The following is a 14,540-nucleotide window of genomic DNA, read 5'->3' on the forward strand; positions in this document are numbered from 1 at the left end:
TAGTGGACGCTAGTCAAAATGTAGTACTTTATAGTAGGGTGTTTTTTTTAATCCAAACATCTGTAGGAAGTATGACCAGGTTATTTGATACAATTATATAGATGGTGCTGGAAGGGCTTGTTTGTCGCACTTAGCAATAATAATTGGATTAGTGGATACCATAGGTTTTTTTCTTTTTCTTTTTCTTTAGGATAGGCCATACAATTTAAGACTATAGAGTTGGTTTTGACTTCTGACAAACTTTTTAGATGTAGTCCGAGGATCTGATCGTTGTCTTCCTTTTGATTTTATGTCATTAACATTTCACCTTGCACTTTAGTGACACTGGAATTGTTTTATTTTGTTTTTGGTCTTTATATTGTGATGGTTTTAAATAACGTAAACAATAACAATCTTATCTATCTATCTTTGTGCTCAGACAGCACATTGGGTTATTACGCTCTGTTCTTCCATACCATTATCGTGAAGGGTATAGTGTCTAGGGTCATACTAGCACCTCTGAGTTTCATCAGGTTAAGCTGTCTCTGTGGGAGGCCTTCCCCAGCTTAGTGGTAAGACATTTATATAACTGATATATACTTACTGGGCTTCCTAGAAATAATCTTTAAGGATGCAAAGGTGAAGAGAGCTCCAATTAACCTTAGTACCTTTTGACAAATATATTTTGAAAGCTCTCAACGAAAGTTAATTGCAGTATTCCAAGCATGATTGTGATGAGTAGGCCATAGGCACTTAAAACAGTGGCTATATTTTACTTTCTGGGATCTGTGGCCTGTAGGCGTTCTGAGGATATATGCTACATTTCTGGACGCAGTATGCTTCAGAATAGAAGAAACCAGCTCAGGAGCATGAGCTGAAGCAACCAGGCAAGGGATGTCAAGTAAATAAAAATTGTGTGCACTGAAGTGCTCACAGAGAAGCGGCCGTACTGTGAATTTGTTACCAGGCACTTGTATAGTCAAATGTATTGGGGTCTATAGGCAGCATCAACGCAGGGTGGATAGGCGTGAAAATGGAAGTGTTTAACATCCTTTGGCTTTTTTTTTGTATTTTCTTTTGTACATTTGCTGTTTCTGTTCTCAGCAGGTTAGAATCATAAGTTGGTTGGGGTGGACATGCTAATAGGAAAAAAGAATACTCCATCCACAGTTTCATAATTGAGTAACCTCGACACCTATGGCTCCCATTGGATAATGGAGCTTCTGTCTGAGAGGGCATTTCTGAGTCCCTTACAAACATCTATGTTTCTCTACATCACTTACAGCCATATATTAACTAGGAAGGTGGTGGCTTGGCCACAAGAGGAAACCTGTTTGTCCTTCCCATCTCTTGACACAAAATGACTGCAGGTTTGTAATTTGATTTGTATCGTCCCGATGCTTGTAACTGTCCCACACCTTCCCTCTGAATGCCCAAGTCATGTTTTTCTTCTACCCAGAAACATAATTCCACATCTCTCCTTCTAAGAGAGAAAATCATACCCTGCCCACTGCTCTGAGGTTACCATTCCACAACTTTCTCTCCCTCTTTCTCCTTTCGTATTTATATCTTGTTTTCTCTTTCTCTCTTGTTTTCTTTCTTTTTTCCCTTTCCTTTTCTTGCCCTTCAGAAAAAGATAGAACTCAGTCCCTCCATCAAGAGATAATTGTACTACTTCAACAACGCAGCACCTTCCTTCTCTCAAGAGGGGATTGCATCTATTCTTTACTTTCCTCAGAGATGTAAATGTGCCTCTTCACTCCGGACAAGTAAATAGTATATGTCTTCTCTCTTTTTTAACCAAAAAGATAAGACCTCTCGCCTTTCTTTATGCTAATGGTGTTATTGTACCTGATAGGTAAATTAACTGGGATGGATCACTTTTTACGCTGTTGTGGCACAGAGCTAAATATGGCCTTTGTTGGTGCAACTTGGGTAACCCCTTTTTGTCTTTTTTTGTAGGTGCTCCATCCATCTCTCTTCCACCTTTGTCCCAAGAGTTTGTGACATTCCCAAAGCTAGAACAGCAGCAGGAAGAAAAGGCAACACCCACCTGTTCACCGCGCTGTTCCCCACCATATCCAGGGCCAAAGGCAGAACTCTTTGAGCAAAAGGTGACTTTCTCTAGTTTTGGGTCCATCATGAGGTTTTCCACATCGGTGGGCCAGCCACGAGGCAGAGACTCTTGTCCCATGGACTACAAAGCCACCGCACTACCTAGTGGCCCCTTGGCTGCGAGTCACAAACGAACCTCACCACTTGCTGCTGGAGATGGATTGGAGAACGTGAAGGAGAAAAAGCGGAGAGGTGGCAAGAAAAGCAAGCATGGCCCAGGGAGGCCAAAAGGCAGCAAAAACAAGGAGACCCCAACTTTGTCATTGACAGGAGCCACAGCAACAGCATCCTCCCCATTCTCTGGGGGTTCCATTGTCAGCTCTAGTGTCTGCAACTCTTCACGAAACTTCACCCATGCTGGTCCCCTTCCCAGCCTCGGCATGGAGCCCAATACACTTTCCTCAGGTATGTTTCTGGAAGAAATGATCAATGACACATTTATTCCTTGTATCCCTATTCTGTTGCCCTGGTGGTCCACTTTATTGATAATTGCCCATAAATCATATGCTTATTAATGTATTTATTGTGTTTTATATAATGCCATATAAAGCTAAGGCGTCATTTCAGAGTGCAGAAATTCATTGTACGAATAATTGTGTAAAGGTGCAGCTTACAGGAAGCTTGCATTATCAATCAAATAGCAGGTTTGCAGTACTGTGCATTATTCCAACATCTAGTTAATCTTTCTTTGTGAGTGTAGTCTCCGGGCTAAGCTGTAAGGGCCTTTCTATGGCATTGAGTACAAGCCCACAATGTCCCATGAAGTAGTTACCATCTTTAGAATCTTTTATTCCGCCATCACAACATTGACAGGATCCTGGGTTCCTCATCAATTCACTTTCGTATGAGAATACTGAATGCTGAAGAAAGCCAGGGTTGACAGTTAGGACATGCAGTATCGCAGACCATTGAAGGACCACCAAGATAACCATGAGGAGACTGTTGAAAGAATCTGTCACAACCTCTTGAAGGAAGCAGGTTTTTCTTGGGGGAACTTCAACCACAGAGGATGTAAGCATGTTTATTGGGGGATCGCTTCACATTTCTGATTCTCTCCTTCATAGCAATATTAGGGATGGTGGAAAACACATCCTTGAGGTACTTGGGCCTATGTGTTCCAAGTACCACCACAAGTTGTCAAGGAAGGACTCCCAAAGAGTCCGCGATTTGTGTTTACCAAAAGACCATAAGTCCAGAGGGTGGCAAGTTTGCGTGGTCTTTCAGCTTGTAACCCTACTAAATAAGGAAACACAGAGGTGGATGCACTACACCATGGATCAAGCAGAGGACTCTCATTGAAGACTTGTGGTTAGCATCAGGGGAGAAGTCCAATGCAGTAGAAGAGATCGAAGAAGCTCTTAACTGTCACTATGAGTCAGACATCGAACATTCAGCACGGTAAGACATCAAATTCACTGAATCAGTGCTGAAAAAAGATTATTTCGACACCAAAAAAAGCATAGGTCAACAATGCCCCATAGAGAAACCTGCTTGGAGCTAATAGAATCGCCAGACTCAGTAGGCAACAAGATATCTGTGAAGCCGAAGGTTACTTAATCAGCAGTCGAAAGAAAAAAGAAAAAGGAGCCTAGTGGAACGAACTACAAAGACATTGTGGACAAGCCTTTAGACTCTGGACCTAAAGGGTGATCGTAGGATGGACAAGGAAAAAGGCAACCCCCACCTAACAAGAGAAAACCAGGCTTGACCCATAATGTTGAAATTAAATAAAAGGCGCTTAACACCGAGAAGGAAAAAGCAGTGTCTCGAGCACAAGGTCAAAACTCTTATACAAAAAATTGTCTGTACAGGATTCCTCTTAAGTCAGCCAATAAAAGACCAGTGAAGGAAGTAGAACAGAAGGGAAAAGAGATGCAACCTAATTCACCAAACAACAGATAAAATATGAAGGAGAATACAAATATTGGGATTTTGATGAAGACACCCGAATACCATTGCAGGCAGAGACTGACAATGTTAATGCCATTGCAGAACATCTATGCTGATTCTACACAAGAGGAAATTGAGTTTTACACCTCAATACTATCACCTCCAGACAACATGTCCGTGTACTATATACCGACTGAGTGGCCGGTACATTTGAAGTTCAGTTAGAGGAGGAATAGGAGGAGACATGCTTCTTACTAGAGACTGAATCCTACACAATGGATACAATCTTTAAATGCCTGTGTTGTTAAGCATCACACAGCAAAGTAGGAAAGCTTTTGAAGAGCAAGCATTTTCTAATGCTGTGACTCATAATGTCAAAACAAATAGAAAACTTCTCCTAGATATCCATAAGAGGAAAAGTTCCAGCTGATTCTCTTACAGTAGCTACAGTCAGAAATAGAGAAAATGTGCCACCATTTACTTGGCTCCCTCAATTAGGGACGGTGTGAATCTAGATGCTGTAGCAGGACGATCAGCTGCCACATACTGCAGAATTGCAATTTCAAAAGCAAGGGGGTACATCCATCAGCAGTGGGGTGCGATTGAGGAATTGATGCAGCACCTCACTGATGATTTCAAAAAGAGAGCGAAAACATGAGTCAAGGGCAAAAAATAATATCAAACAAATGCTTGAAGTCTATTTTAGATGCTGAAGACACAGGTGGCAGATGTGTGGACAAGCACCACACTCACGAGAAGGGTAGTTAAGAATCTCAGGTTTCAAACCAGAGGTGCAAGCCATCATCATTAATAAACTCTTCACAAGGGACAATCTGTTTGGGAGTGCTGGTAGCGAGTCACTAGAAAGGATGACAATAGCAAGCACAGCACTGCAAACAAAAACCCATTGAGGCAAGAGCCTACCACAGGCAGAAGGGGCAAGGAATATCATCTTTTCAAGAACATAAATAAAAGGTAGCTGCAATCTGTCTACCCGGGGGAGAAGCAATTTTTATGCCAGAGGAAGAAGGAAATCTCAGGCTAATAGAGACATGGTCTAAAACAACAAGTGACTCATTGCAGAGCCTCTTTAATCACAACACCCTAGTCAGAGAGGAAAATGTATGTTCTGTCATAATGGCAGAGAATTACCACAAACGCATGGGAAATAAATATAGTAAAACACAGATATTGCATAGAGTTGTTGACAAAACAACTGAGTATACCAAATAAACATGCATACAAAATACATTCTCTTACTAGAAATTTAAGAACTGTTGTCCATAAATACAATGGGAGTAACAAAACAGGAATACAACAATAGTATCTTCAGTATACTTCCTGATCTAAACGCAGGACCTTACATTAAGACTGCTTCTGGATTTAAGGTTTTGCAGTGTAAATCTTTCCTAGATTCACATGCAGTGCATTATTCTGCCATTACGTGGTTGGGTCTGGAACTCTCTGCTTGTATAACAGTCTAGGAAGCTGACTTTTTATGTAGTGGGCCAATGTAGGGACACACCATGCATAAAGTCCAGACGACCATTATTAATTTACAGGGCTTTCTTTGAGAATCCCAAGTGCTCTATTTGTGGTAATGTGATCAAGCAGTTTAGGCTTATCAGAGGGGAGTGTTAAGCATTTGTTAAGAATACAGAGTCAATAAATGAGACATACACTCAAAAAAGAATTCAAGACCAATGTAGAAAAACAATACAGATTTCTATATAATTTTAGACACCAAGATCACCAGAATCAGGTAAGTGCTTTCGGAGTTACATAGTTTACAGTAAAATAATAAAATGCTCTATTAACGTTTTTTGAGGTATGAGCCTCAAATGAGGTAATTTTATCCCATGGGAGAAACATGTTCGAGGCATGTGGGCTGCTGAATTCATATCTGTGCATAGATCGCCGCCTAGTGTTGGGTCCGGATGATTGCACATTGTTGTCCTGGAAGAGTCTTCGAAGTATCACGAGATAGGTGGCTCCTCCCCTGGACTACAGTGCGCATGGGCATCGCCTCCATCCCCAGATTGTTTTTTTCCGCCATTGGGTTCGGATGTGTGTCGGTTCCCTCTGTCGGAACCGATAGTTGTTACTCACTTAACTCGAGACCAAAAGGTCTTTAGGCTTGGCGCCGGTATCGTTTTCGTTCGGGTTTACTGTTTTCTCCAGCCCCGAACTCTCGCTGCCCTTCCGCGTGCTCTCGGCGCGGACGGGCCCACTCGACGCTACAGCCATGGAACGGACTCCGTTTAAACGGTGCCCGGTCTGCAACGCGAAGTACTCGCACCTCGACGTGCACCCAGTGTGCAACACCTGTCTGTCGCCGGACCACAACGAGGCCAGGTGCATGGCCTGCTCGAAGTTCCGGTGCAAAAAGACCCTCAAGATTCGTCGGGCTGCGAGACTCCAGGCCAAACTGTCTGCGCCCCCGCCGGATGACATCTTCGAAGAAGACGTCGGAGACGACGATGTCCAGCAGGTTTCGGACTCTGGCCCTGCGTCCGAGGGGGAGGCCTACGACGCAGGGGACGAGGAGTTTGACGAAGCCGACGACGAGGTAGGGGACGACGATACGGCCTTTGCCACTGTGGGGGATAGCTCTGAGGACGAGCACCCCCGGACTGACTCAGGGGTCGAACCCCTGCCTACGGCCCAGGTCGAGGGATCGCCTTCGGGCCTTACCCAAGACCCTGTCACAAGTCCAGCAGCCCCGCCTACGAGCCCGGCCACGGACATTTTGGAGGTGCCACTCACTTTTTCGAAACCGAAAGTGAAGCCTTTGGGTTCAACAGCTCCGGATTCGAAACCGAACGTGAAAGCCGTACAGAAGGCTCTGGAGGCGTCAAAACCTAAGAAATCCAAAATGGCCGACATGGACAGTCCAGCCAAGATGGCCGACCCGAAGGCATCTGGGTCGGTGCCGAAAGCAAAGTCGTCCGACGCGGCTGCGTCGGCGCCGAAGATGGTCGCGGTCGACGACCCGAAGAAGGCTTCAAAGAAGCGTCAAGGCGATCCCAAGGCTCAGGCTTCCCCGGCCCCGGCCGCCGGAGCCAAGGAGGGTGCCGCGTCGACTCCAAAGACACTGCCTCTCGCCGACACAACTCCAAAATCAAGGAAATCGAGCGATACGGTCGCTCCCTCTCCAGCCCTCTCGAAGAAGGTCCAGGAGTCCCTGCAGCGGATTCGGAAGGTCGCGGAGCTTCCCGACCCTGAAGCTGGCGGGTCGAAGCCCGCGCAGAAGCCGTCGAAGGCACAAGAGCCTATCCGCTTCACCCTGCCGCCGAAGTCGACGCCGAAGGCCTTCGCTCCAAAGCAGGTGGCTGGGGTGCCCTCGAAGGAGGTGTCGACGCCAAAAGCGTCTCCGGTGGTGGCTAAACCTCGGCTCCAACCACTCGCGGAGGAAGAACGTCGTGAAGTCATCATCGACGCCAATACTGGGAAACTGTCCCTCCTCAAGAGGAAAATCACCACGGAGCCGGTGCTAGAACACTTTCGCATTCCTCTAAAAAATAAAAGGGACTCTGCGGGTGCTTCAGCACCTCCGGCGCCGACATCCCCAAGTGACCTGCCGCGTTCCCCATCTCGCTCTACCGCGGGGGATGACGACGAGGAAGAGGTCGAGTACAACTATCCGGCGTACTCGGATCCGGAGGAGGAACATGTACCTTGGTCTGCCGGAGGCGACCCCGAGGACCCGCAGTCGGGTCAGGAACCACATCTCTTTGCGCCAAAAACTTCGCCAACGGAGGACTCTGCTGCCTTCAACGCGCTGATCGAGAGAGCTGCAGCCAACCACGATGTAGAGCTGCACTCCGACCCTGTGGATGTAGACTTTTTGTTTGACACTTTCTCTGTGGCCGAAAAGTCAATCAAAACTCTGCCAATGCTTAAGGGAGTGCTCAAGCACGCGCAGGAGGTCTTCAACGAGCCCACTCGGGCACGTGTTATCAATCCACGCATTGATAAAAAATATAAGGCAGCGCCCTCGGATCCAACATATATCAAGGGACACTTGCCACTAGACTCTTTGGTCGTTTCCAACGCTCGCAAGAGGGCGAACTCACAGACAACTGGTGACGCTCCTCCCCCAGACAAAGAGTCGAAAATATTTGAGGCCTCAGGGAAGCGGATTGCTGCACAGGCAGCTAACATTTGGCGCATCTCGAACACTCAGGCCTTACTCGCACGCTACGATAGGGCTCATTATGACACCCTAGAGGCACTACTGCAACACTTGCCTGACCAGTACAAGGAGGCAGGGGAGATGTTAATTCAAGAGGGAAAGCTCATCACAAATGCTTCCATTAAATGTGCGCTAGATGTGGCTGATACGGCCTCCAGGGCGATCAACACTAGTGTGTTGCTCAGAAGGCATGCATGGCTTAGGATTTCAGGGTTTAAACCTGATATACAAACGACCATCCTGAACCAGACGGTTAATCCTGACCATTTGTTCGGCCCTGAGGTGGATGCGACGCTTGAGAAAATGAAAAAAGACACAGACACAGCTAAGTCTATGGGGGCCCTTCAATCTCAGCAGTTCCGGGGTGGCTCCTTTCGCCGCTCCAATACCAGAGGCACCTCCAGGGGTCAGGCATCGCAATCCACTCAGTACTACAAAGGCAATACCCAAACCTCATACACCAACAAGGGTCGAGGTGGCTACAGAGGCAATAACATCAAAGGCAGGGGACGTGGAAACAACAGCTCCAGGTCCACCGCCGCCAACAAGCAGTGACGCCTTGTCACTGCCCCCCGACCACACTACACCGGTCGGGGGGAGACTCCAGCAGTTCCTGCCCGCGTGGAGATCCATCACCACGGACAGGTGGGTCAAGTCTCTTATCCAGTACGGCTACTGTCTGGAACTTACCTCCACTCCACCGAACATACCTCCAAGAAGCCGTCCTATGTCCGGCGAGCACTTGCTCTTGTTGCAGCAGGAAGTTCAGGTCATGCTGCAAAAAGGCGCAATAGAGCTCGTCCCACTGCAGGAAATGGGTACAGGAGTTTACTCTCTGTATTTTCTGATCCCCAAAAAGGACGGTTCCCTGCGGCCCATTCTGGACCTCAGGCCCCTCAACTGGTACATTCTCTCGGAGCATTTCCATATGCTCACGCTACAGCAGGTGCTCCCTCTGCTTCAACAGGGGGACTTCCTGGCTACGTTGGATCTGAAAGACGCTTACTTTCACATCCCCCTGCATCCTTCCCACAGGAAGTATCTCAGATTCACGATCCAGAATCAGCACTACCAGTTCAGGGTTCTGCCGTTCGGAGTCACCACCGCGCCAAGGGTCTTTACAAAGTGCCTGGCGACGGTGGCGGCGCATCTGCGACGCCAGAACGTCCACGTCTACCCTTACCTGGACGACTGGCTCATTCAAGCAAAAACAGAACAACAGTGCGCCGACCACGTGTCCCGCACCATTCATCTCCTGCACGATCTGGGATTCTCTCTGAACTACCCGAAATCCCATCTCCAGCCCGCCCATGTACGACAGTATCTGGGCGCGACAATAAACACTCTGGCAGCCACTGCGCAGCCAAATTCAGTGAGAATCGCCAGTATCCAAGCGCTGATCCAACGATTCAGACCTCAACACTCGCTTCCAGCGAAGGTGTTCATGCAGTTGATAGGCATGATGGCCTCCTGCATCTCCATTGTCCCGCACACGAGGCTACATATGCGTCCGCTTCAGGAGTGCCTGGCACGTCAGTGGACTCAGGCTCATGGGCAACTGACAGACCTAGTGTTGGTGAGCGGTCGGGCATACAGCTCTCTGCATTGGTGGAATCCACAAAACCTTTGCAAGGGCCGACCATTCCAGGAGCCTGTGCCACAGATTATCCTGACGACGGACGCTTCTCTCCAGGGATGGGGAGCGCATGTACTCCACTACACAGTGCAGGGACTATGGACACTACAGCAAAGGAAGATGCACATCAATGTGTTGGAACTGATGGCAATCTTCATGGCCTTAAAGGCGTTCAAAGTACATCTGTGCAACAAGGTCGTGTTGATCCGGACGGACAACATGACAGCCATGTACTACATTCAGAAGCAGGGAGGCACACACTCTCCGCAGCTGTCTCATCTGGCTCAGAGCATGTGGAAGTGGGCCATTCAGAGGAACATCTTCCTCATGGCGGAGCATCTCCCGGGCAAGGACAACCAGATGGCGGACCTGCTCAGCAGGCACAGCCATCAAATGCACGAGTGGGAGATACATCCATCAGTACTCCAACCGTACTTCCAAAGGTGGGGTCATCCAGAGATAGACCTGTTCGCCACAAAGGAGAACGCAAAATGCCAAAGCTTCGCCGCCAGATTCCCACACCCGCAATCACAGGGCAATGCGATGTGGATGAACTGGTCAGGCAGATTTGCGTACGCTTTTCCCCCAGCACCTCTGATACCGCTGGTGGCACGCAAGCTCAGGCAGCACTCGATGACTCTCATCCTGGTTGCTCCGACGTGGGCTCGCCAACCATGGTACACCACGTTTCTAGAACTGTCCGTGGTACCGCATCAAAGGCTTCATCTCACTCCCAGCCTTCTGACGCAGAGCCGTGGTGACATTCAGCACCCAGATCCGCAACAGCTCAACCTGGCGATCTGGCTCCTGAAGTCCTAGAGTTTGGCTACCTCAATCTTCCCCCCGATTGCATGAACATCATTCGGGAGGCAAGGAAGCCCACTACTAGAGCTTGTTATGCGGCTAAATGGAAGAGGTTTGTCGTTTACTGTGTTAACCACAATATTGACCCGCTAGATGCTTCCATTCAAAACATCATTTGTTACCTGTTCCACCTGTATCAATGCAATTTGGCGTACTCTTCCATCCGCATTCATCTGTCTGCTATGGCAGCATACCTTCAAAACAGGCAACACCTGTCACTTTTTAGGGTTCCTGCTATCAAGGCTTTTCTGGAAGGACTCAAAAGAGTCATTCCGCCAAGGACCCCACCAGCTCCAGAGTGGAACCTCAATGTGGTTCTTACTAGACTGATGGGTCCTCCCTTCGAGCCACTGCACTCTTGTGAGCTACAGTTTCTGACTTGGAAGGTTGCTTTCTTAGTAGCAATTACATCGCTACGGAGGGTTAGCGAGCTGCAGGCACTCACCATCCAAGAACCATTCTTCCAGGTACATGCTAACAGGGTTGTGCTCCGCACTAACCCTAAATTCTTACCCAAGGTTGTCTCTCAATTCCATATGAATCAGTCAATTGAGTTGCCGGTGTTTTTCCAAAACCCTGAGACGCTGGCGGAGCGGATGCTCCACACCCTTGATGTTAAGAGAGCCTTGATGTACTATGTGGACAGGACCAAAGATTTCCGCAAAACCAAGCAGCTTTTTGTTGCTTTTGCCACTCACCACAAGGGAAACGCTATCTCCAAAGCTGGGATCGCTAGGTGGATCGTGAAATGCATTCAGATCTGTTACGCTAAAGCTAAGCGCACTCTCACTATCCCACCAAGGGCCCATTCCACCAGGAAGTTGGGGGCCTCTATGGCTTTCCTAGGTAACATTCCCTTAGAAGATATCTGGAGAGCAGCCACATGGTCTACCACACATACTTTCACTAAACACTACTGTGTAGACGTGCATTCCAAACAGCAAGCAGCTGTTGGTCAGGCTATTCTCAAAACACTTTTTCAGACTGCTGCAGCTGGCACGGGCGGCCGCCGCTAATGGAGGGACTGCTATGTATTCTATGCACAGATATGAATTCAGCAGCCCACATGCCTCGAACTGCAAATGCTACTTACCAGTATGCATCTGTTCTTGGCATGTAGGGCTGCTGACATTCATATCGCCCACCCTCCTCCCCGCCGCCTGTAGCAGCTGCAGTATTCATTCATATGTATATTTATATGCTCATAGCATGGTCATCACTCACATACTTCACTCCATCTCTGCCAATGGCTAAAAACAATCTGGGGATGGAGGCGATGCCCATGCGCACTGTAGTCCAGGGGAGGAGCCACCTATCTCGTGATACTTCGAAGACTCTTCCAGGACAACAATGTGCAATCATCCGGACCCAACACTAGGCGGCGATCTATGCACAGATATGAATGTCAGCAGCCCTACATGCCAAGAACAGATGCATACTGGTAAGTAGCATTTGCATTATTGCATACATATACTTGTGAACAAGGTTAAAGGTGCCTTTTTGGGCTTATGGTGCTTAGTGGCCAAGGACCTTTTAACCTGGCCTGATGTGTGGTTGCAGAAGGGCGGTTCACGTCGGTAGCCTCGAGAGCTACACAATAAAGTCAATTTAAGGATACCTGTAACAAAAAGGCTGGAAGTGGATACTTGTGGACAAGTCCTGAGGAACCCAAAGAGGGGTTCAGCTCGTGAGGGTCTCTAAAGCAAGAGGACACAGTTGGCTTCCGTGGACCTGGGCTGGGGAGCTCGGGTGCAGAGGTGTTTTGTCCGGCTGGTCGCTTGGCTTTTAGGCTCTCAGGGCTGTCGGCGGTCTTGCAGAGAAGGTGAAAACAGGACAGTGGGGCTACTCTCATCATGGGACTCGCTGGTCTCACTGGCCTTAAAGTCCCTCGACGTGCAGATCGGTCTTCCTTGGCGGTAGTGTTTGGTCTGGATACAACAAAGCCCGTGGTTGATGGCGGTACTGCGGTACAACCAGGATATTGGTGATAGAAGTCTCCTGGAGGGTCTAGCGACTCGAAACGCGGTGGAGAGACATGCTGACACCCTAGAGCCACAAAGACCTCCTCCTTCGTGCTTCTCCCTAGGTGGGCCTGATGGCCTACAACACAGTGTACCGGTCAGATGCGTTCGGCGCCTGCAAATGCAGGGGATAGCTCCTCCACTCCAAGGAAAGGCTAAGTCTTTGTTGTAGTCCTGGACAGTCCGTCAAGGGTTAAGGAAGGACAGGTCGGGTCTAACCGATGGTCGACGTACCAGCTGCCAGGCAGGGTTTGGCACCAATTTTGGAGCAGGTCCTCTGTTTTCGTGGTGATGGCTCTTCTTTGTCCTTTTTCTGTTCCTAGGTAGACAAATCAGAAGCCCTGGTGTCGGGGGTGTCAAAATACTACTTTTAGGGATGGTAAGGGGAGTGTAGGGCAGTAGCCAATGGGCTACCTACCCCTGAAGTGTCTACATCTCTAAATGGAGTGGGCATAATCTTGACCCAGAGTACATAGTCTCTTCAAAACCAAGATGAGGAAGCCCTTCTTTTCCTGGCATCTTGATCTACAACACCAGGCACACACTGAAGGCATGGAATTTCGCAGAGAAGAGAAGCATGGGCTTCGGCGGATACCCATCTCAGATATATGGAAAGCCCTTGCCCAGCCATGTAGATATGATAGCCAATGACAACTTTCCACCGTGACGAAGCCCCTGCTTTTCCCTGATGCCCTGTCATTGACCTGCAGCTCCAGAACCTCCAACTGAGGACTGCCTTACTATGGTGACTGCCTGGTCTAACTTTCCTCTGTACGGAATGCTAACCCCAACCTCACTTTCTTATACCAAGAAAACTAGGGACCTTCAAACCTTCCTCCCCTCCTTCTCCCTCCCCCTTTGTATGTTTTGGGAAGTTGTCCTAATAAATCATGGCTGCTTAAAAAATGTAGTCCACACAGGCAGCGCAATTCCAAGACTATAACACGGCCATTCTGAATATAAGTGTTACAGATCACTGTATTAGACTTAAAAAGACTGTATGGAACGACGCTGTATAATGTACAATATTTCCCTTTGATAAGCAATGAAACCAGTTTTAAAAAAAAGTAACAGAAGGAAGGGAATCCTTTCCAAAGACTTGCATTGAAAAACACTGAAGTAAGTAGAATGTGCATCGAGTGAAAGGCGGAGAAGGAATAACCGTGCACAGACAGGGGGCCTCCTACTCTGTGTGAAACGGAGAATGCACCGTGAAACGGAGAATGCACCTTTTCAGTTTCTGCCCAGAGTGTCACCACAAGTTTGCACAGAGGGACAATCAGTAGCTGTGCAATCTCTGCCTGCCAAGAGACCACAACTCCTATACATGCAAGGTCTGCACAGAATTCATACTGAAGATGCTGAGGGCACAAGAAAATCAAAGGCATGAACACTGTGCCATGCAGGGGCAGAAAGAAACAACATTATTGAGAGACCCCGTGTATCAAGCATGGGAGGAGGATAATGCTGCTGAAGGTGAAGGCTTGGACGCCAAGAAAGAGCGCATCAACGTCGAGTGGTAACACAGATAGTCAAAGGAGAAGCGCACTCGGGTAACACTGAAAAAGATAGCAGCAGTCGAGCCGAAAGTTTTGGATTATAAACCACGAAAGACTACCTCTGCGCCGAACGTTTTGCCAGCTGAAGGCATGTTGAGGCAAAAGGAGCCCTTCAGGTGCCATAGAAACGATACCTCAGGTGACGAGGCTTCGGAAAAGACACTGTTGTCAAAACACAATTAAAGTACTTATAAAAAACAACGAGGCAGCTCAGCCAATGGCAGCCGAAACTTCGACGCAAGAGAAAAGATTGGTAACTGCATTCGATTTCAAAGAATGCA

At 48.0% G+C, this 14,540-nt stretch overlaps 1 protein-coding gene across 5 annotated transcripts in view; it reads left to right on the forward strand.

The window, feature by feature from the left end:
* The window catches only part of MLLT6 (MLLT6, PHD finger containing), a 733,108-nt gene that overhangs the window by 517,191 nt on the left and 201,377 nt on the right, over window positions 1–14,540 (forward strand). For all 5 annotated transcript variants that reach the window (XM_086924319.1, XM_086924320.1, XM_086924316.1 and 2 more), the window contains one exon: window positions 1,942–2,499. In XM_086924319.1, coding sequence (XP_086780445.1) covers window positions 1,942–2,499 — 558 coding nt within the window. The remainder of the gene's footprint in view (window positions 1–1,941; window positions 2,500–14,540) is intronic.

This window comes from Lissotriton vulgaris, chromosome 5, assembly GCF_964263255.1.
Source record: "Lissotriton vulgaris chromosome 5, aLisVul1.2, whole genome shotgun sequence".
Classification (NCBI taxonomy): domain Eukaryota; kingdom Metazoa; phylum Chordata; class Amphibia; order Caudata; family Salamandridae; genus Lissotriton; species Lissotriton vulgaris.